The 22,677-nt window shown below is 35.9% G+C and overlaps 1 protein-coding gene across 2 annotated transcripts; it reads left to right on the plus strand.

Moving 5' to 3' along the window:
• The first annotated feature begins 375 nt into the window (after positions 1-375).
• On the plus strand, positions 376-20,288 carry LOC110798078 (DNA gyrase subunit A, chloroplastic/mitochondrial). 2 transcript variants are annotated; one of them, XM_022003214.2, is made up of 27 exons: positions 376-894; positions 2,042-2,111; positions 2,209-2,274; positions 3,584-3,685; positions 3,818-3,862; positions 3,963-4,061; positions 4,200-4,286; positions 5,713-5,783; positions 7,612-7,720; positions 7,814-7,876; positions 11,267-11,332; positions 11,421-11,509; positions 12,464-12,512; positions 13,108-13,194; positions 13,291-13,384; positions 14,468-14,538; positions 14,631-14,720; positions 15,569-15,694; positions 15,794-15,951; positions 18,053-18,134; positions 18,199-18,363; positions 18,476-18,577; positions 19,132-19,268; positions 19,402-19,522; positions 19,603-19,657; positions 19,745-19,847; positions 19,965-20,288. In XM_022003214.2, exons 1-27 carry the CDS (start codon positions 482-484, stop codon positions 20,086-20,088), a joined length of 2,844 nt encoding a protein of 947 aa, XP_021858906.1. In that variant the 5' UTR covers positions 376-481; the 3' UTR covers positions 20,089-20,288. The 2 variants fall into 2 exon arrangements, with proteins under 2 accessions (XP_021858906.1, XP_021858907.1); XM_022003215.1 differs by having other exon boundaries at positions 392-894; positions 19,748-19,847.
• Positions 20,289-22,677: the final 2,389 nt, after the last annotated feature.

Here is a 22,677-nt window from a genome sequence, read left to right on the forward strand (position 1 = left end):
TTTTTACAAACTGCTCTACTTCATTGCGAAGAAAATTAGATATGTAAACTAGCCGTTAGATTCAAATTTTGCAGTTTAAAAGCAGATTGGGTATTTGGTTCAAGCAAGTTTACAAATAAGTGTATATTATGCAAAAAGTTTATAAATATGTGCATTTGGTGAATTATAAACATGACTTAACGGAGGACTAACGGAAAGTCATAATAGGGGTATTTGGTGAACAGTATGAAAAAAATAGGGGTATACTATGTATTTTGAAACGCGCAGGGGTATTTGGTGAATTTCGTGAAACCTCATGGACATTTCATGAAAAAACCGAAATCAAGTACAAAAAAGTCGAAAAATGGCGCGGAAAACTAAAAGAAGGTTCAGCAAAAACCCTGATATTAGGGTTTAATATTATCCGGACAACAACCCAAAATACGTCTTCTTTCTCTCTCCTCAGTTCACAAACCCCTCAATCTCTCCCTCTTCCCATGGAATGAACATCCATTCCTTCAATTCTCACCTCTCACCTCCGAAACTCTCTTCCATGGCCTTCTCAGCCGCTGGAAGCCGCCTCTTCCGCTGCTATAACCACCACTTATGGCGCTCCCCTAGTTTCTCGAAGCTTCGGCCTTTCTCGGAGGTCCGTTTCTTCTCCGTCACAAACCCTCGGCGTCCGGCGATTCGGGCGAAGCGGAGAGAGGCGAGAATAGTGGCTGCTGTGAACGGGGAAGATGGCAACGGCAGTGTTTCGCTGAAAGATAGGGGTATTAGTGGCGAGAGGATTGTACCTACTGAGCTTCATAAGGAAGCTACTGAGGCTTACATGGCGTACGCCATGTCGGTTTTGCTCGGCCGAGCTTTGCCTGATGTTCGTGATGGACTGAAGCCTGTTCACCGTAGAATTTTGTGAGTGAAGTTTTGTTATTTAATTTTTGAAAGGAACTGAAGGATTTTCTGGAGATTGTATTCTGTTGTTTTAATTGAGTGATTTAAAGTGGATGTTGAATGAATTGAATTGAAATACCGACTTCATTTGACAAGAGAATGTGCAAACAGGAGGTTCTGTGAAGCTGTTACCAGGATTAATGGTATTTGTGTAGTGCTTCACAAAATGGTTTGTGAGGAAATGTGGCAAGCAAACGAGTAATTCACGTTCACTCGGTCATTCTACTTTACATAATGGGTTGGAATATTTAGTTTGCATTTACTGGTGTGTGTAGGTTGTGTTGAGAAAGCTAGGGTTGAATCCTTAAGATTACAATTAGGAAAATTATTCTTTTACTTATCCTGTGGATAGTCTGAAAGAAACCAATCGATAAGACTTTTGAATGAGTAACACCTCGTATTAGCATTTAGCAATACCATAAAGAGTAAATGAACTTCAATAAGAAAAAGAAAGGGGAAAACAAAAATACAGCAAATACAGGTGGTTTCTAACTTTCCTACTTGGATTATAGGACCTAATCCTTTTATGAGATATTCTAGATTTGTGAATGGTCTCTTATGTAACTACAGCCTTCATAGTTTGACTTCAATTCGAGTGTGCTTGTGTGATAGAAATCCTGCCATTCATGCTTCTTACAGCTGAAGTTTGCTTACTTTATGGCCAATAGAGGAATTATTTATATCTTTTGTTTTCAATTGCTTTGCCATTTATGGAAGCAAGTTACATTAAAATGACCCCCCAAAACCTCATTTATTTTGAGTGAAGTTGCATTAGAATGACTGGGGCTCAGGCTGTACCGTTTGCTTGTTCATCTTATTGGTAACTGAAAAGGTAGGGAAATGCTTTCAGTGTTCATGAGGCGACTCTTCATTTTTCAGTCTCCATTGTCTTAGTGGCAAATGAAATAAGTATTTGTTTGTCTGCTCTTGCTAATATTAGATGTATGGACAGATTGGACACCTTGGTAATGGTTGTTTGTCTCACTTGTCTTTTTCATGGACCGCTGTTTATGATACTATGGTTTGTGATTTGGGGACATTATACTATATGTTTATCTATGACAACAACTCAATATTGATTGGGTTTATATGATTTTCCTGGGTGCAGATTTGCAATGCATGAATTGGGCCTTTCCTCCAGGAAACCTTTCAAAAAGTGTGCTAGAGTTGTTGGAGAGGTTAGATAAAACAAAACAATCTGATTGACACTAATTTCTTTGTGTCCCAATGCATAGCTGAGCATGTAAATACTTATATAATATGCTTTTGTTGAAGGTCTTGGGAAAATTCCATCCACATGGAGATGTTGCTGTTTATGAGTCATTGGTGCGCATGGCACAGGTAAAACAGACAAGCACATGCTGTAGTTTCATACATTGCACTGGAGCACCGACTGTTCTGATTCTTTGTGGGTTTTAATTAGTCATCATTTGTTGTAAAATTTTCATTGCTAATTTTTGTTGTTGCAAAGTGTGTCACCTTCTGAGATAATGGGAGAAAATTAGATGAGGAGTTCTTCATTTGACTTTGCCTTGCCCTAATGATCCTTTTCATTCTTTTGGGACTCCTGCGAAATGAGATGCGATCAATTTGTCCTTTGGAATTCTTTTTCCAAAGGTCTTGTTCGTGAATACTGTAACTTTAACGTCTAGCATTCTGTCATTGGTATGCCCAAGAGGACCTTATGTTTATTATCCTTGTGATTAGTATTTATAAAACATGACTAGTCTTATTCCTAAAAAGCCGCTTCCTAGCATTCTGTCATTCGTATGCCCGAGGACCTTATATTTATTAGCCTTATGATGAGTATTTGGAAATTATGACTAACATTTTCCCTAATAAGCCGGGATTGTGTTCAAGTTTGTCATCGCAAAATGCATGTGGAATGTAGACAAATTTCTGTGCAGTCTGAAGTGGCAGGTGATATGTTGATTGTGAAGTGGAATCTGAAAGGGATGGTCTGAAGTGCCTGTGTTTGGGGTTGAAAAGAACGTATGATAGTTGATGCTTCCGCCCAATTTGTTATATAAATATAACCATTAGTAATTATTATGGCAGAATCCTATTTTGTTTTCTCTATTAGGTTTGACAGAATCCCATTTTGAAATTATGTTGATCTTTAATGCCTTTGGCAAAGGAACTCATCTTTCTTTTCCATCATAAAGGACTAATTATTCTTAAAGGGATGTTGGACACCTTGATTTGAAGGCCTTTCAAGTTTGCTTGACAGTGTGTTGACTTGATATATTTTGGCGTTATTAGATGCTGTACTAAGTGCATCTAGTCTGGTAACAGAGCAACATTATTGGCATGTTTATACTTAATGTTTCTGAGTGGTCATTCCTGTTTTTGGCATTCTCTGGGATTTGTTAGTTTGTTATTATGGTTCAAAGCCCAGAAAAGAAGGATTTGAGAGAATACCTGGCAGTATAAATATCTTTCAGAAAACATCTAAGCTCGAGCCACTATATAAACAACCTTTTCAGCTCTTTAAAGACGCCATATCTTCATTGTTTTGATTTATTTTCATAGTCTTTAAGATACTCCATTTGCTCCATGCTTCTTTCTTTGGCTTATCTATATCCCTGTAATGATTTATTCTGTCGAGACAACTCAAGCATCATCTGGAAACTTGTGCTCTATTTTGAAGGATTTCTCTTTAAGGAGTCCACTCATTCAAGGACATGGAAATTTTGGTTCAATTGACGCTGATCCTCCTGCTGCAATGCGATACACAGAATGTAGACTAGAAGTAAACTTCTCATTCTGCATTGTGCTTTCCACAAAAATCATTCTGATGATATTGGGTTTACTTTTCAGATAGACTAATTAAATGCTGCTAAGCTTTTAGGTGTAAACTCATTTGTTCCATTTTCTTTTGCAGGCATTAGCCGAAGCAATGTTATTGGCTGATTTAGAGCTAGATACTGTCAGTTCTCAATGAAACCACTCTAAACAGTCTATACTATCAAGATCTAAGCATTATAAATTATACTTACTAACTTGTTGAGTTTTTAATATTGGCGCAGGTAGATTTTGTTCCTAACTTTGATAACTCACAGCAAGAACCATCACTGCTTCCTTCTCGTATACCAAACTTATTGTTGAACGGTTCTTCTGGAATTGCAGTACTGTTCTTACCAATGTTTTATCTTATTTTTTATCTTTAATTTTTATCTCCTCCTTATGTTTTCTTCATAAGTATGTTGCCTGGCTCGATTTTGTATCAAGAATTCGAACTGATGCTGCTGCTGTCTTATATCCAGGTAGGAATGGCAACAAATATCCCCCCTCATAATCTTGGAGAGTTGGTTGACGCGCTGTCTGTCATGATTCATAATCCAGAAGCTACAGTATGTTCAACTCTTCAAGTCGCTAATATTTTAGATAATCACCCTTTAGTTAGATCCTTGATGCAATATTATGATGTTTAGGATATTTTGGGGTAAAGTAAATTTCTTTCGCCCTTGTTCTTTCTTTGTTGGAGATGTTCTGATATAGACTTCAAGTCTACAACTTGCTGATCCCTCCACTTTGTCTTGTGGATCTAAATTATGGCGCCTTTGTAGCAAGTCCAGGGTTCATTACATGCTTTTGCATTGTAGTTTCTCTTTCCTGTAGCAATAAACAAACGTTCAGAGGTTTAATTTCCTTTTTTTTTGTTTGTTCTTGCCCTTCCTTTTTTTAAATTGTGGTTATATTCTGCTGGGTGTTAAATTCTTTTTAAAGGGACCTTGAGATACTTCAATCTGAACCACACCTTTATCAAGGTACAATCAAAATTGAGCTGCCAAACATCAATCAAGGTCTTATAGAACTCATCATGCTTAGTGAGAATATTAGAAATCTAAATGGAGTTGATCTGTTGTGATTCTCAGAAGCAAAATCAACGAGGAAGGGACAATGATCAGAAATGCCCTTTTCAGGAGCTCCTCTATCAATTCTAGAGTATTTTCTGTGCTCACCATCTTGGTTATTACACCAAGTGTAAAAACACTCAATTTTTCTTATCACAGTCAGATCACTTTGAGTCGAGCACTCCTCAAAATCCCCTATTTCTGCCTCAGTAATCTTTCGTTGATTGCTTTACACACTTGGATTTTTGAAGTCCTCATTTTGATGTGCAAATGTTTATTCTTCATTGCTTTGCTTCCTCAGTTTAAATTGATGTGTGGAAGTAAAAACTTGAGGAATTGCTGATTTTATTTATAAATTGTTACAGAGGCTACATGCTATCTTTCCATGCTTCAGTAACCATGTGTTAACTGTTCCTTTGTTATTGTATGAACACAAACCTCTTATCCTGCCATCCCTAATGTCAAACTGAGGAAATAGAGAGTTCAATAAGACAAATGAGAAGTGCAAAGCAATGTCGCTCAGGCTAATTCATGTAGTGTCTTCGACTATCTATGCAATACGTGTTAAATGGCTTATCTCCTTATCCCGCGTCAATATCTTCTCAAAGTAGATGTGTGTATCTGCTTCAGTTACCATGCTTTTCTATATTTACTAACACGGATATGGTTTTAAGAGAAGCACATAGTTTTGATAAGTCTGTTTCTTGTTTGAGATAAGCACATAGTTTTAGGTTTTGATAAGTGGATTTCTTGTTACTAGATGTTGTGTACTTTTTGTAATAGTTTGACTATTACTTATAATCGTAGAGGATATAGACAAGATTCTCTTACCCTGATTTACCTATATGTTAAGACAACTAAACTTTCCTTCTGCTTTTAATTTCTATTTATTTAACAATCTTTTTTGGGGTTCTTGTAACAGCTTCAGGAGTTGTTGGAATCCATGCCAGGACCTGACTTTCCAACGGGAGGTCTGATAATGGGTACTCTTGGGTAAGCTTGTTATTTTCATCTTTGTCATTTTCACTTTATAATATGTTGACTGACAAAATTCCTGACTCTATTTTGTAAGTTCTCTGCTAAGTTACTTTTGAAAAATGGTAGAGTTTCATGTTGAGTGAAATTTCTGTCTTTCTCTGTCATTTGTGTAGTGATTATGGAGCCTGTTAAATTGGAACACCTGAAAACAAGATGTTTGTTGGTATTACATATTCTGCAAGGAGGAGTCTGTATAAATATTCTTTTTCCTTTCTTTAGATTCTAGAATCTTCTTCAAAGTAAGGGCACTCTGTCACTCTTGTGAATATAGTAACAGTTAAAAACACATAAGGAAATTATTTGCGTGGTTTTTGTTGGTGGGATTTGCCAAAGACACTATCATTGTTAATTCATGGTCATCAGGAGTAATGCTGGTGTATGATGTGACATACCCAGTCCCTGGCCTGGGTGCGTCAGTGGGTGTTTTTATACTCTTCAATGATTATATGTTCTTATTAGAATATTAGATCCTTTAATGTTCTGTTATTTTTGGAAAGGAATTCAAATCAGGGGTCTTTTGTTCAATATCCAGGAGTTTAGGAAAGGGAAAATCAGGGGTCCTTTTATCGACAATTGCTTATTTTGAAAAGATTGCTGCTGGATTACTTCAGGATTCTGTTTCCATGCCATATGTTGGCTGTACTCCAAATTGGAAAAAACTGACTACTACCGTTCTGTTGCAACTTGCAAGCAAGTTATAGGGTCTTCTTGAATGTTTACCAAGGTTGTAAACACGACTTGGCAGAGGATGCTTGTGTTCTTTTCGTTTATCACTTTGGGAAGGGTCCAGTGTAATTCAGGATTGTGATGGGGTGGACAAATATGGAGAATCTTCAGTGGGATAGGCATGAATGTGGTTTAATCCGTGGGTATAAAAAATGATTCATGTGAGAACTTGTGTGGCATATCAACCCTGGGGGGGGGGGGAGGGAGGGAAAACATAAAGTTTTCCTTTTGGGATGATTAAGGTTTTATGTACTTTGAGATGTCAGACTTTGGAGCCCTTTTGAAAATTTGCCCCATAGATTACAGAAAAATTGCTGAGTGATTTGCAGGTACCCACCCCACTTTTCAATGCAGCATTTTAACGTAGCTGCTAATATATTTGAATAATTTCTTGTACGAAGCATATAATACTGAAAACAAAAATAAAAAGACCCTGTCAAGACCTCATGACTGAAGTTATCTACTAATATGATTTGGGGAATTAGTGGTTTTGTTTATTGCCATTTCTGTTGTTTTATGAACTAGCAAATTAGCAGAGCAGACAGAAACTAGGAGGGAAAAGGAAAAGAAGTATCAGTTCTCTTTGTTCATATTGTATGCAAATGTTGCCGATCATTTTAATAATTAGTAGCTCGTGGTATAGATGATTTTCTGCTAAACCTGAAAGAGGTTGACGTAAAGGAAATAACACTGTTTCCACCAGACTTACTAATGCTTGATAAGGGAAAGCTAAATGGGACAAATAGACAGGGAATAGAGGGGAGGACAGATCTGAAATTGAGGATGGGAGAAGAGTAGAAGAAGCATAGCAGGAAGAGAGAGAAACAGAGGGAAATTAATTATTGTTATTATGCTCTCATCAGTTTCTTAAAACAGACAGGAAACAGAACTTACTAAGGAAACTACTAGAAAACTAAAATGTGGGGAAAACTCGAAACAAATCCATTTGTTGATTTAAAACTTCTTTTAAAACTTTGATTTCCATTGAAGGTGTTTATGTATCTAGTATTTTGGTTTATAACCTGGATTGGTTACTAATGCTTGATAACTTTTATAGAATCCTTGATGCATATCGGACTGGAAAGGGACGGATTGTCATCAGAGGAAAGACTGAGATAGAACTGTCTGATTCCAAGACAAAACGTACGGCTATTATTATAAAAGAGGTCTGCCTTTATGTCTTTTGTTACCTTTCTCTTTGAATGATGATTCACTTCCTGCCAAGCATGATTTAATTTGTGTATATACAAATGCAACAGATTCCATACCAGACAAACAAAGCCACCCTAGTTGAGAAGATAGCTCATCTTGTTGAAAATAAGGTACTGTTTTTGTTGAAAATAAGGTACTGTTTTTGTTGTTGTTGTTGAAAGCATAAAATTCGTACGCTGATGAAATTTCAAGTTCTCAATTTCAATGGTCCTCCTTAAGTGGCTTATATTGTTTCTTTGTAAAAAACAAAATTCTTGATGGCAATCAAGGATAGACCACTCAGACAACCAGATGCTGTATTAACAGATATTAAGATTATTAAACTAAATTTTGTGGCAGTCCCCTGTTAAAAGGGCATGTCAAACTGCAAGGAATACTGATCTGATGCTAGAGGATGGGATGCGACAGTTTTAAACTTCTATGTGCTCCATCAGATCCTGATATAGGTCGTTTTAGCAGATTTCAATATTTCATATACTTCCAAATTTGTTGCACCATGGGGGTTGGGCACTTGGGAACTAGATTTTTGGTTAAGGGGAAAAGTAAGAGAGAGAAATGCCAAGATACAAACTTGCCCATGTGATTGAAACATTAATTAAATCAACAAGAGTTAACATGAAAGGGTATATTGGGTATTTGTATTGTGAAATAAAATATTTTTTAAATATATATGGTTCAATATTTGTGAAACTTCCTCAAAAGACAAATGGTGTAATAATATTGGAACGGAGGAGTTATACTAATAGACTTGTTAAATTTTACTAAAAAGTCTAAAATTGCATTGGTAGGGTAGGCGTGTTCGTATTATCTTCTGAGCTAGAATAAGTAAAGTAACATAGAAATATATTTGTAATATAAAAAGTTACTTGTAGTTACTAAGCTGTCAAGTCTGTGCATAGCCCGAATCGCTCGCCTCACGGTTTTATAAGACGTTGTTGACTTGTTGCTTTGTGGTCTATGATAAAAGAAGTATAACAATACGTTTGGATTTTCTAAATCCTCCCTACCTACAAGTGTAAAACTTTTATTCAATAGTCATAGTTAAAATGTAAGTCCTTTTCTTCTGCATGAAGACATTTTGTTGAATTTGCATCTTCTACGTTTAGTTAATTGTAACTTATTGCATACAAAATAAAATAAATTATTTCGTGCAAAAAGGTGGGTGGGTGTAACTGTGTAAGAAAAAGGGGGATACGGTAAGAGAGAGTGGAAAGGTGTAAATATTGTAGGGAAAGGGGTAAGATGGTAAAAGATGTTTGCCAAAAGTAGATGAACTTGAAGTAGAAGTGAGTAGAACTTTATGGAACACCCCAAAGTGGAAAGTGAGTAGAACATTAAGGAACGAAGGGAGTATTATAAATGAATCTTGTTCTAAAGTATTTTTCATGCCGTTTTGAAGGTATGCATATTATAATTTATTGAACCGTTTGTAATGTTATATTCAATTTGCATAACATAAGTATCTATCACGGTTTATTGAGAATTAAACTCTATTTTTCTCGTATCTTAAGTCTTTTTCCGAACATCAAACTCTATTTTATCTTGTTAATTTCTCTTGTAATAAGAATTTGTGACATCACGCACTTATGTGTCGCTTTCTTTCGCTACTGAAATGGTTTTTTTTTTTTTTTTTTTTTTGTATAGATAGTTAGATTAGATTGATATTATAAAGTGATATTTATGTTGTGTTGGTAATTGTAAAATGCCTTATATTTTGGAATTAAAAGGAACTAGTCAATTTTTGATTTTTTGTTGGATCTTAGGGAATTCTTCTTTTTTCACCATTAGAGGAAGCAATGAACACTTATTGCAGATCTTGAGGGCAAGGAGTGGAAACTCAATATGTGCAGCTAAGAGACAATTTCAAAATATGTGAGTAAGATATTAGCGGTTGCCTTTTCGGGTTTGTTGGTTGCCTCGTCTTACCTCAACACTCCTCTCCGAAAACTATGAGCTTCACTTGTTGACCAGCCTTGGCCTAATGTTTTTTTTGGGGTAAGAATTATGATGACAATTTCACTTTAAAGAGAGGAATCAATTCAGAGCACCAGTTTCGGCCATAGGCAGGGTCAAGGAGGTCACACTGGAAATATTAAACAACAACAATATTAGAAAATAGCATGTATTTCTCCAAGGCAGGGTGTGGAATGTTTAGGTATATTCTATCTTTAAATAGTCTAGAAAGATATTGGCCACTGCGTGACATGGGCCAACTTGTATTGTTTCTTTGCTCATTGAGTCGATTTTCTCCCCGAGATTTGTGAAAGGTTGTGTTTTACTTCATTTTTCCAACAATTGTCTTCTCGTTTTGTCTGGGCACACATTTAGGAGAGATCTTTATGTGTGGTAATATTGTGTAAAGAAAGAGTAGAAGCTAAGTTGGTAAAAGTGAATATTTTTAACAGGAAGAAAATTTTGAGTGAGAATGTGGGAGGAGAAGAGTGACAAGGTAGAAAAGTGATAATAAAAGGAAGCCAGGGATAACAAATTTTTATTCGGTGAACCATACCAACTTAAGAAATGGGAAGACTTCTTTGGACAGACAGAAATGGAAGAATGGGAAGACTTTGGTGGGGCAGAGAGAGTAGTTACTACTAAAACTGATATGGTGGAAGAACCGAAGAATGGAAGACCATTTGCACGCCATTGTGTTAGAAAAGGCTTCCATGAAGCATTGCTGTTACCGCAATAATGACCTTATTCGAGAATGATGTTCTGCTTATTGTTGGATGAATAATAGTATGTTGACATATTTATCAAAAACCACCCTAAAAATATGGGCACATATTTGAAAGATTTTATCCTACTTTGCAGTTTCTGTTTTATAAAGACCCCTTAATAAGATTTTACTAGAAAAGATCTAGCATATCCAAAATTTCTTCATATTGATTCTCTTAGGTTATCTTGAGAACTTAGGTTATTTTGAGACACTTTCTCTCCCCTTTTTTTTGTACTTCATTGATGTGGTGGGTGGTAGTTTTAAGTTTTGTTATCAGTAACCAACTAGTAGTCTTCAGGGTAGGGAAAGCTGGAAAGGTAATCAAGACCCTTGTTTCCCCTTGTATATAGCATGGTTGATATTTTTGGAATTCCCTTTTGCGCTATTTTCATTTTTTGTTACCCCCAAATCTCTTAATTCTGAACAGCTTCCCCCAACCCCCTTCCATGGTATTATTAATCCCCTAACTGCTCTCTAGATGATGACCAACCTTGGCCTTGTCCACCATTAACCCCAGTTTACCCCAGCTACACCATATGGAGGACAGGAGGACGAATAAGATGGTGGCAAATAACATTATTAACTGCCTGAGATTTTTCGTTCCATTTATATGTGCTGAAGGCAACTCTTCCGTGCTTGTGCACGGATTAGATTCTGTTTATATATGAACCTAGAAGGAATATTGTTTAATTTTTTCTTCTGCTGGTCTTTCGTGAATTGGTTATCTAGGCTAAACATTTGTGAAAACCTGAAATGTTACTTATTCCATTTTAATATGCAGAGTTTAGAAGGAATAAGTGACATCCGTGATGAGAGTGATCGTTCTGGGATGCGCGTAGTTATTGAGGTAGGAAATCCATATTCTGTAATTTTGTAAGCTGGATAAAATATATGTACCTTTATTGCTATATCCACTGATTCACACGTTATTGCAGTTGAAGCGGGGAGCTGAACCTCCGATTGTTTTGAATAACTTGTACCGTCTTACTGCGCTTCAGTCCAGCTTCAATTGCAACATGGTGGGGTAAGTTCTATTAAAAGATTCTCCTTTCTCTGAATTCACGTGCTGCTTATTTCTCAAATTCTCTCTGTTACAATCGTCAATCTGGAATGCGAGCATAGAAAAGGAACTGGCTGGATGACTTCTTGGCTGTATGAATTTATGCGCCGAAATTCTGGGGTGGTTTACGTCTAACAACTCTAAGGAGGGACCTTGAGTTTGAAAGTGTCTAGAAACATTGATAGACGTCTCCTCTGCGAAATTAATCTTTGTTCTGTTGTCCTGCTGATCTAAAATAAGAGTTCTCTTTAAAAGTTAATGTGCAACAAAAAACTGAGGAGTAGGTGGGCATTGACTACTGTAGCACAATAGCAGATCTTACACAATCATTAGAGGAGTAGAATGTTAATACCCAAATAAAATATTACAATTGCTCTCAGCAAATTTTTCATTTCTTTTGGAATCCATTTTATACAATTGCTCATGGCACACATATCCTTTTTGAGTCGGAATAAATATGTTCTGAAACCCATTTCATAAAATTCAAGGTGGATATCCTTGTGTGATATCCAGCAATCGTTTGCTCGGTTCAGGTTCAGTATATGAGGTTCTTGGGTGGTTTGTTAAAGTGGATTGATAGGATTTTTTGGGGTAGATGGACTACTCTTGTTTCCATGTGGGACCTAGTGTTGTAGTTATTTTTTCTTTTGGATTTTTCTGAGACCTTGACCTGGCGTGTCCTTTGATCCTGTACATGATTGGATTTTGCTCGTTCCATTTTGCTTGATTTTGGTCTTCTTCTGGTCTTACATCGTTGTACTTCTTTTTCACTTAAAATTTTTCTTTTATAAAAAAATTATGCAATGGGGGCATCCTTACTAAATCCACTTGTGTGCTTTCCCTTTTTTACGAATTAAGTTTAAAGTTCACTTCTTTTCTGAGGCTCCCTTCAATAATTGAATATCATCAAATATGCAGGATTCTTGATGGACAACCAAAACAGATGGGCTTGATAGAGTTGCTTAAGGTAACAAATTGATTCTGTTATTAACTATTTATATTTTTATTCTCTTAGGTAAATAGCCGACTCAAACACTTTGACACGTGCCCGTGTCCCACATGGTACCCGTGTCCGACATGGGTACCCGAGTCCGAGTAACATAGTTGGGGTGTGCTTTTCCTAGTTTACCTACACACATTTTCCATTTGGTAGAGTCTTATTCCCTCTTGGTGACTTCTGCCTGTATCCGTGTAATCCACAACGAATTTCCACTGTTATGACCTCTTGAACCCTAGATTGAAATAATAGTTGTTGGCATCTTAATAGTAATGTAATAGAGGACCTTCAATAGTTGACTATAAACTTAATTGAGAATATCCTTCGTTAAGTTATACTTTGACCATACGATTTCTTATGTAGAAGGGTCATGGTGACATCTAATGGAGGCAGAATATTGGAGGAAATTGGTTTCTAATGGCGTTGCTTTAGTTGTGTTTTCCTTAGAGTTAGAATTTGCCGATGCATAATGGACTATTTCCAAGATCTGCGAGTTGCTACTTCACTAAACTGATGCCAATTCCGGGTTTTGAGCTCTTAGTTTTTATCAATTTTGATCTTGCAGGCATTCCTCGACTTTAGGTGCTCAGTAATTGAAAGGCGTGCTCGATTTAAGCTTTCACAAGCACAAGCAAGAAGCCATATTGTGGAGGTACTCCAACATGTAGAAGCATAAAACGTTTCTTATGTGGTTCTCTTGTATATATATCTTGTGCTTGATGTTTTTTTATTGTGTTGCTATACCAAGGGTATCATTGTAGGGCTTGATAATTTAGATGAAATCATTCAAGTAGTCAGGAAAGCGTCCAGCAATGCAATGGCATCAACAGATCTGATGAACAGTAAGCTTTTGATACCAGCTTTTGCATTGTGTTTAAGCATGTCAGGTTTTTACTCTTGAGTACAAGGCTTAAATGGAAGATGTGTTCAACACTTTAAGCAGTTATAACTTAAGGTGATCAAAATTTTGAATATGCTTTTATATGTTGTTTTATCTCCATAGGCTCCTCTCCTCCAAAACATGCATCTTCCACTATCTCCAATTCCCAATCCAGTTATGAAGGACTAATAAACTATACCTTCCCCAGCCTCCGCAACTTCTATCCAACCCCATCCTCCCTCTCCTTTTTCTCTTTCTAACTCTTCTTCTCTATGTCCTCTTCAAAATCTCCCATGCTTCTTCTTCCTCTTTGGTACCACTGTCTGTTCTTACATCTCTTCCTCTGTTCATGATTGCATTCACCGCGTTGGTGGTTGGTAACAATGTCCCCTTTCCGATTCTTTTTCTTTTTTTTCTTTTTTTCTTTTTATTTTTACAATGTAAACTATACTCCTGTTTCTGAATTGATGCATCACTTGCATCATTCGACCGTTTATAAATAAATGCATCACTTCTATATATAGAAACGGAAGGAGTATAACTTCTAACAAGACAATGTGCGTTATTTTTACTCTTTGACCAAAAAATTCAAGCGGAAAGTTTGTTTGTGGAAGGTTCATTTAAAATGTCATGTTCATGTCTAGGTACAGTGTTTTACATCAGAAATAGGATTCTTGGTTGCCCCTTCGGCCTATGTTGCTGCGGTCATTTTTTCTTTAACTATTTAATGTCTCTAAGGGGCTTTCCATTAATATATTACCTCCGTTTCTAAAAAGTTGCACCATTGACATTTGCACTATTCGCTTATTTTTCTTTCACCATAATTTTCTACAAAAAAATAAAACAAATATTATAATGTAAAATGTTTTTGGGTTTGTCTCAATATATATTTTAAATATAGCAACTTTTAATAATTTTACTATACATAATTACAAATATTGATGGTCAAAGTTATGCGTTGACAAACATGAAAGTCAAAATGGTGAACTAGTTTGAAACGGAGGAAGTATAAGACAACTAATCAGTAACCATCTTGATGTCGCAGAGTATAGTTTGTCCCAGAAACAAGCTGAAGCTATTTTGGATATTAATCTAAGAAAGCTTACACTTCTTGAGGTGTGATATAAATCTTTCGCCGAACATTGGAACGTTAGAGTTCAGGTGCCATGTTATTTGTATTCTAAAGATTATCTTTCTTATAATACCAGAGAAACAAATTTGTTGACGAGGGTAAGTCGCTGATGGAACAAATCTGTAGACTGGAAGAACTATTGTCGAGCAAGAAACAAATTCTTCAGGTGAAATAATTTCTTCGATAGAGATGCTGTTCGATATGCTCTGTTCTACCATGTCACACATTGCTTAATCAACCTCTGCTGGTCTGTATCAAATAGCTAACCAATTCTTTCCCAAGGAAAAAGTAGAGTTGTATAAGAATAAGATTAAGAAGGTGTTTTCTTTTTATTGGTTCAAAACCATACCCAACTTTTTGTAGATTTTTTTCCGAAAGTACTATCTTATAATTGCCGTTTCTCTTTTTTCCTGCTTTACAAATAGCTGTTTTCATGTCCCCGTTCCAATTTTGTGTATATTTACATTTGCATGCTACCTCGCCCCCAACATGCCATGATCTATCTGGATCACATGGTGTTCTTTCTTTCAGTTCGGAGAATTTTTCATAATCAACTTAATCTGTCAAATGGGTGGCAGCCCCCTATGTGTATTTCTAATATACTTAGACACAGAAAGCAGTGTTCATTTGTCATACCTTCACCATAGTTATGTCGCTTTGATTTTTTGGTGGAAAATTTCCTGGGGAGGGCAAGGTATTTACTGCTTGCCTTCTGCCTTAAAAAGAGAAGTGACACAAGAATATCCATTTTTTGTTGCTTTTTAAAAATTTAAGGTTTGAGTTTTCTGTCAATGGACGTCAAATGAACGGTACTTTAGGTGATAATGTGACAGTATTTTGATATCTTAATTGTACAAAACAACTGTACCCTTTACTTCCTGGATTGGTGTATTCCTGTACTTATTTTTAAATATAATGTGCTTGATATTCTTCTCGTATGCCTATTGCTTTTTCGATGGAAAAAACTATTCAAGCTGCAAAATTGCTAACCTCCCATATATACTAATGCTGTAGTTAATTGAACAAGAGGCTATTGAACTGAAGAACAAGTTCGCAACTCCCAGGCGCTCCATGCTGGATGATGATGAAGGGGGTCAGGTGGAAGACATTGATGTTATTCCCAATGAAGAAGTGATCTTGGTAGTTCATTCTTGGTTTCTTACTGGGTTTTCTTTGTCTTATTTGACCTGTTGTGGGATTTTCAATCTTATTGACAAATATAATCCCTTTACATTCCAGGCTATCAGTGAAAAGGGTTATGTTAAGAGAATGAAACCCAACACCTTTGTTGCTCAAAATCGTGGTACTATAGGTAAATCTGTTGGGAAAATGCGGGTGAATGACATGATGTCTGACTTCCTCGTCTGCCGTGCTCATGATCATATACTCTATTTCAGGTATGAATTATATTCTTCTGGCAATCTGATGTATTATGGGTCATGTTTGGGCTAGACCTGGTTATTGGGAGGGTTGGGGTGGGTCCGGTCATTAATGGGGCGGGTTGAATGCGGACCACTTAAAACTATTATTGGACAGAGTCAGGGTCATACGGGCTAGGGACGGATCAATTTCAGGTATGAATTATATTCTTCTGGCAATCTGATGTATTATGGGTCATGTTTGGGCTAGACCTGGTTATTGGGAGGGTTGGGGTGGGTCAGGTCATTAATGGGGCGAGTTGAATGCGGACCACTTAAAACTATTATTGGACAGAGTCAGGGTCATACGGGCTACGGACGGGTCAGGGTCAGAGCTAGAAAAAAAAGGTTCATTAAAGGGTGAAGTTAATTGCAATATTTTTTTTAAAAAGAAGCCAAGTATGTAGTTTTACAGAGCATAACATCGTATTTGACATTGTTCTTCAGTGTGTTTCACATGGTTCAATCGTCTCAATTTCGTTTGATTTTGATGAGAATTTCTTCAATTAATTTTGTTTCCTTCAATCGATTCTCTCTCTTCTCGAATTTCATTTTTGCAGTTCTAAACAAATCTTCAAGTAGAAATGATTGTTGTTTGTTAGTTTGATTTAAGCCTAAGTGGATTGTAGCAAGGCCGACTTTGGTTTCATCTTTAAGGGCGCCACAAGCTTTTCGCCATTTCTAATCACTCTCGAGCTTTCTATCTCTAATTTTCTCTCTCTAATACGTACTATGAGATCGGGGAATTTATCTCTCCTGAAAAGGGGGGAAGAGTAGATGAAGAAGATGATGAAAATGGAAAGGAGAGAGAAAAGGCAAAAGCAGTGCCTCTAGCTTCTGAAAATGGGTTTTGTGGGTTTTTGTTCTTGCGAAAGTGATAGTATAGTTTGAGATTTGGGCCTTCCAGCACACAAAGCTATATAAATGGGGTGTCAATAGAGACCCTATAAGAACCCTGTATTATTTGACCCTGCAATCCCTGTCCAATAAAAAATAAAAGGGTCAAAGCCCTTTAATATTTGGCCCGACCCTTTTGTCATTGGACAGACCTGTCCAAACACCACCTTTAGTTTGGGCTATGATTTGTGCAATGTCACCATTGACTGCTTCACGAAGATCTTTGGTTTAGGCACTTTATTTGATAGTGCGACTTACCCTTTTTTTTTGTTTTTTGTTTTTGGGGCCGGGGGTGAAGCATGGTACTCATGATGGGCTATGATGAATTTGAAACTCATAGTACTTTGGTGCTGTGATTCTTTCATGCCTGTTTTTATAGAGCAACATGTGTGCATAAAAGTGGATTGGTTTGCCGGAATACGATATTAGTCTTTCATATCTAAAGGTCACTTGAGTTAATATGCACCACTGGAGAGGCAGTTTGTCAGAACTTACATGTACAAATTATTTAGTTAGTGTTGTCAATTCTCTAATTTTGGGCTATTTAAGGCATATATCCATCCTGATATCCTCTTTTGCTGACAATTAATAACAAATAGTATCAGAAAGGCACGAAGGGAGTGTCACCCATACACAAAAGGAGGGCTAAGGACAAAGAACGTCATGCTAGCTATCATTAAACAATTTGTGTACAAAATCAAGAACCATTAAGCAACCAGAATCTTTCAGAAAATAAGGTTATCTTTAAGATGCTTATGATAAGTCTAAATGAGAAGTTATGTTTTTAAGTTTCCCAAAAAAATTCAAATGAGAAAGAACCAAGATTAGAAAATGATTAGTAGACTCTCCCCATTAAGGCACAATTACAGCTGCTTAAACAAGTATTTTGCATATCTTAAGAACATCCTTTGTGGGATCTTCTCTCTGGAAGTTGTCCCAGTGAATAGCAAGTGGTTTTCTTTCAAGTGCCAATAGAAGGAACACCATACACAGTTATGTTCATACTTCATACTCAAACTTGGAACTTTAAGCGTTTCGTTGTATCCTCACCTATTAATGTTCATACTTAAAATATGCCTGAAACTTTCCCTAAACAACAAATTACTTAATTTATGCAAAAGCTTGTATGTATATGTATGCAGTTGTTTCAATCATGAATTGGTGTGCATGATTTGTTTTGTAGTGACAAAGGTATTGTGTACTCTGCCCGTGCGTATAAAATTCCAGAATGTACTCGTACTGCTGCCGGCACACCATTGATACAGGTACATTTAACTTTCTTGTTTTAATGGAATATTGTGTTCACTTCTGATTTGTATTGGATGTCAGATCTTGACTTTGTCAGATGGTGAAAGAATAACATCCATCATCCCTGTAAGTGAGTTTGTCGAGGACCAATTTCTGGTAATGCTCACGGCCAATGGGTACATCAAAAAAGTGTCACTGAACTATTTCTCATCAATCAGATCAACAGGAATAATAGCTATACAGTTGGTCTGTCTTCTCCTCTTGTGCATTATCTGCTATTCTTTAATTGAAGTACTACTTACCTTTCTCCAAGTAGCTCTATGTGACGTGTTTTTATGGTTCGTATGTAATTTGACAGGTTCCTGGTGATGAGTTGAAATGGGTAAGGTGTTGCACAAACGACGACCTTGTTGCCATGGCTTCCCAAAATGGCTTGGTCATTCTTAGCTCTGGTGACACGGTAAGTTTCATAGTTTAAACCATTTGTGAAATTCAAAACTATGTTAGGCACCTCAAATGTTAGGTAGGTTTAATTATTTAATATGGGCAGTCTCAATCCAACTAGGACCCAAAGCAGTTACGCTTGGAAACTAGGGCGTTTAGTAGCACTTCATAGTTTTTCTGCTGATGCAAGGAAATGTTAGTGTTACTAACATTTAGCAGTTCAAATCATAGTAGATTTGTCAGCTAACTCAGTAATTTAGACAATTCTTATGAAATGCATGAATAAACGCAAAGCGTGCTTAAAAAACACACATTAACTGCTTGTACAACCACTTCTGAATTGATAACACTACTGAAGCGCGTAATGCTGAACGTACTTGCAATCATTAGTAGTGCAGTTTATGTTTTGTAAGTACAAACTTCTTAACTCTGTCAAGACATTTATCCTGTAACGATTCGGATGTCATACTTTCTGCAGTGGATCAATCATGCTGCAGCGGTACAGTTTACAATAGTATAACTAGCATGCCTTGGATATTATTACTAATGTTTTTGTATGGATGTTTTCAGATCCGATCACTTCAAAGAAATTCAAGAGGCCAAACTGCCATGAGACTTAAAAATGGGGATAAGATGGCATGCGTGGATATCATACCTGCAAGTCTGAGGAAAGATCTGGACCAAGAAGTAGATGAACATGGTATTTGGTAAGATTATGTACTCAGCACATTGACATGTCTGTTGCTTCTTTTTCTCCTAATGCATCTTTATTGAGGCATTTGAGGAGTTGCTTTATCATCCTTGTAGTCTCCATAAGTAGCTTGTGTTTGTTTGATGCAGGAAGAAAGGGACGAGAGGTCCATGGCTACTTTTTGTTTCAGAAAGCGGCTATGGGAAGCGGGTACCATTGAGCAGCTTCCGCTTGTCACCCCTGAATAGGGTTGGCTTGATTGGGTATAAAGTAAGTTGGATCGAATAGAACAATATTTCTGGGCTTTAGTTTGGTTATAATGTAAACATTATTCTTGTTTGCATTTTCAGTTTGCAGCTGAAGACCGCTTAGCTGCTGTTTTTGCGGTAGGATTTTCACGCTCAGGTAATCTCGAATGGCACCTCTGTATTATTAATCTTCACTTGCCTATACGTTTGTGCTCTATTAACTTTGTACACTTGCATATCTTAGTAGAAGATGGAGAAAGTGATGAAAATATCATCTTGGTTAGCCAGAGCGGAACTATCAACAGGATCAAAGTTCGGGATATCTCCATTCAATCCCGCTTTGCCAGGTAAACACAACATGACAAATAACTCTATATTTATAAATTCAGGAATAGAGTTCAGTCTTGAATTTTTTTGTGAGTGTCAGCTTGGTGTTTTAAATATGTACATTATTTTCCTTTCAGGGGCGTTATTCTCATGCGGCTTGATCATCTTGGGAAGATTCAATCAGCATCTTTGATTTCTTCAGCAGAAACGGAGCCTGATGAAGATGAAATTATTCAATTGCTAGGTGAAGTTTCTGCATAAGGGGTTTGAAGACTTTAAGCACTTGTGTATCATACAGAGAAACTATCCATTTTTTGTACCGGATATGTATATAATTTAAGAACTGTGGTTTAAATTCTCACTAGTATATATCATGTTACATGTCACATGTCAATCTAGTGTTCTGATCCTCGCCCTATTTCAGTCTTAATTTATCATATTTTGCTTTTATTGCAACACAACACCGCATCCCCCATCAAAAAGTGAAGTGGTTCTCATGCTTTTTTACAACATTGAAGTATCAGTGAAGTGGTTCTCATGCTTTTTTACAACATTGAAATATCACACTATGATCGCTACTTTCTTGAATAAATACTCCATTTAGACAATACTCCATTTGTCTAAATGGATGGGAGTCTTAGGCATTCGAGGTATATATAGTTGTAATTTAGCTTTTTTTTGATAAAACAGGCATGTAGGTTGCATCGAAATCCACAGCTGCTTTCCAAGATTAACATGCAAAAGATAATTATGCCTTGTTGCTAGGAAGAAAGACTAAAATAAACGCTGGGACCTCCTGGGATTTTTGTAGTATTCAGAAGGTAGAAAACACTCTTTTCTAGGGTTGTGTTTGGAAATTTTTGGTTTGGTTGTAATGTTTTTGCATGTAGACAAATGGATGAATGGTCGGGTTTTTATTTTCTCATCCCATATTTATTTGCGAGATGATTAAAATTGGAAGGTATCTGCTTTTTTAAACCAACAAATATTTCAATGAGATGCGGTTAAGGTATGAGAGAATTTTGAAAGAAGTGTTGGCTCGTGTTATTTTATCAACAGAGTTACCTAGGGAAGTGGGAAAATGATTACCTAATTTAGCCACGGCATAAATTAGGTAATTACATAGTTAAATCAGGTTATGCATATCTACATGATCTAAACAAGGAAGATACAAATGTGAACTTTATGCAATTGAATCAAGCTTTCTATAAACAACTTTGGGCTTTGAACATTCCCCCTCATTGTATTTAAATTTGTCATAATCATCCACCAAAAAGTGTTGTTATATATATTGTCATTATTTATATAAATACTAGATTTTAGCCCGTGCGATGCACGAATTCTATTAAATTGTTAAGTTAAAATAAAACTCCTATATGTGCCAACTTCTATATTTTATATATTTTCATTAGATTAGTTTTTTTTTTTTTTTTTTAGATTGAATTTCATTTTAGAATTATTTTTTAATTATTAAAGTGTTTGATTTTGGATGAAGTTATATATGCTTATTAGTAGTTAGTTAATAAAAATATATACGTGACACCTAATTATTTACCTACGCGGCACTCGACTTTTTTAATTCAAAAATAATTTTGAAATCTTATTTTTCATTGGCCGAAACCATTAGATTTCCTATGTGACGCTCTAATATTGGATTAATGTTTGATTTTGGATTGAATTTTATTTTAGATTAATTTTAATTTTGGATTAATTTTATTTTAGAATAATTTCGAAATCTTGTTTTTCATTTTTCCTACGTGGCTCTCTAATATTGGATTAGTATTTGATTTTGGATTGAATTTTATTTTAAACTAGTGTGTAGCTCGGGCGATGCCCCGATCGCTACATTGAATAGTTAAAATTTTAGATATTTTTCGAGCTCAATATTTGACGAAATGCATGTATACCATAAAGTGAAAAACACCAATTAAGTTTTTCAACTAAACAGACACACCGCGTCATTTATCATGCCAAATAATTTTTCTATTAGATCATCTTACAATTTGTATAATTTGTTTTCTAATGGAACTAAGTGCTTCAAATTAATAACACCAAATTAGATATAAGCAGCCATGCAAGGTATTTCTGTAGTTGATGCTTATGAGATTCATGACATCATGTTTCTTCATAGTTGTCATAATTCTTTATTTTTATTTTTTAAATATACCATACAAAATAAAACATCAAATAAAAATTTAGTTGGTTTAGACTTCATATTAACATTTATTTATAAATTAATGTGAAAAAATAAACCACAAGTGGTGGTTGGTTAAGATGGTAATGAGAGTTATCATTCATACATGAGGTCTAGAGTTCAAACCTCATTGTATTGATTTTTGGTGAGTTCATAACATACCACTTGGTGAGTGAATGATGTGGCGTGAAGGGAAGAGTACTACATGACACATAGACGTTTTCCACAACGCCTTTTAATATATTAGTGTTAAATTTTAGACTTATTTTATAATTATTAGAGTGTTTGATTTTGGATGGAGTTGTAAATATTAGTAATTAATTAATTAAAATATCTATGTGACACCTAATTAATTATCTACGTAGCAGTCAATTTTTTTTAATTCAAAAATAAATTAGAAATCTTATTTTTCATTGGCCGAAACTATTAGATTTTCTACGTGACGCTCTAATAATTCAGCAAATATGCCTCATTTATATTAGAAATATTTGGCAAAAACTATCAAAACGGTGTAGTTTTGATGATTGTCATTGGGGTACTTTCATTGACTCATTTGTTGCCGATACTTTGGTATTATGAAAATACTATTTTAGCCCTGGTATAGGTAAAAAATTCGCTGGTGACCGGCCATGTATAGAGCTGTCAAAAACTGACCC

Source organism: Spinacia oleracea, chromosome 4 (assembly GCF_020520425.1).
Source record: "Spinacia oleracea cultivar Varoflay chromosome 4, BTI_SOV_V1, whole genome shotgun sequence".
In the NCBI taxonomy this organism is placed as follows: Eukaryota; Viridiplantae; Streptophyta; class Magnoliopsida; order Caryophyllales; family Amaranthaceae; genus Spinacia; species Spinacia oleracea.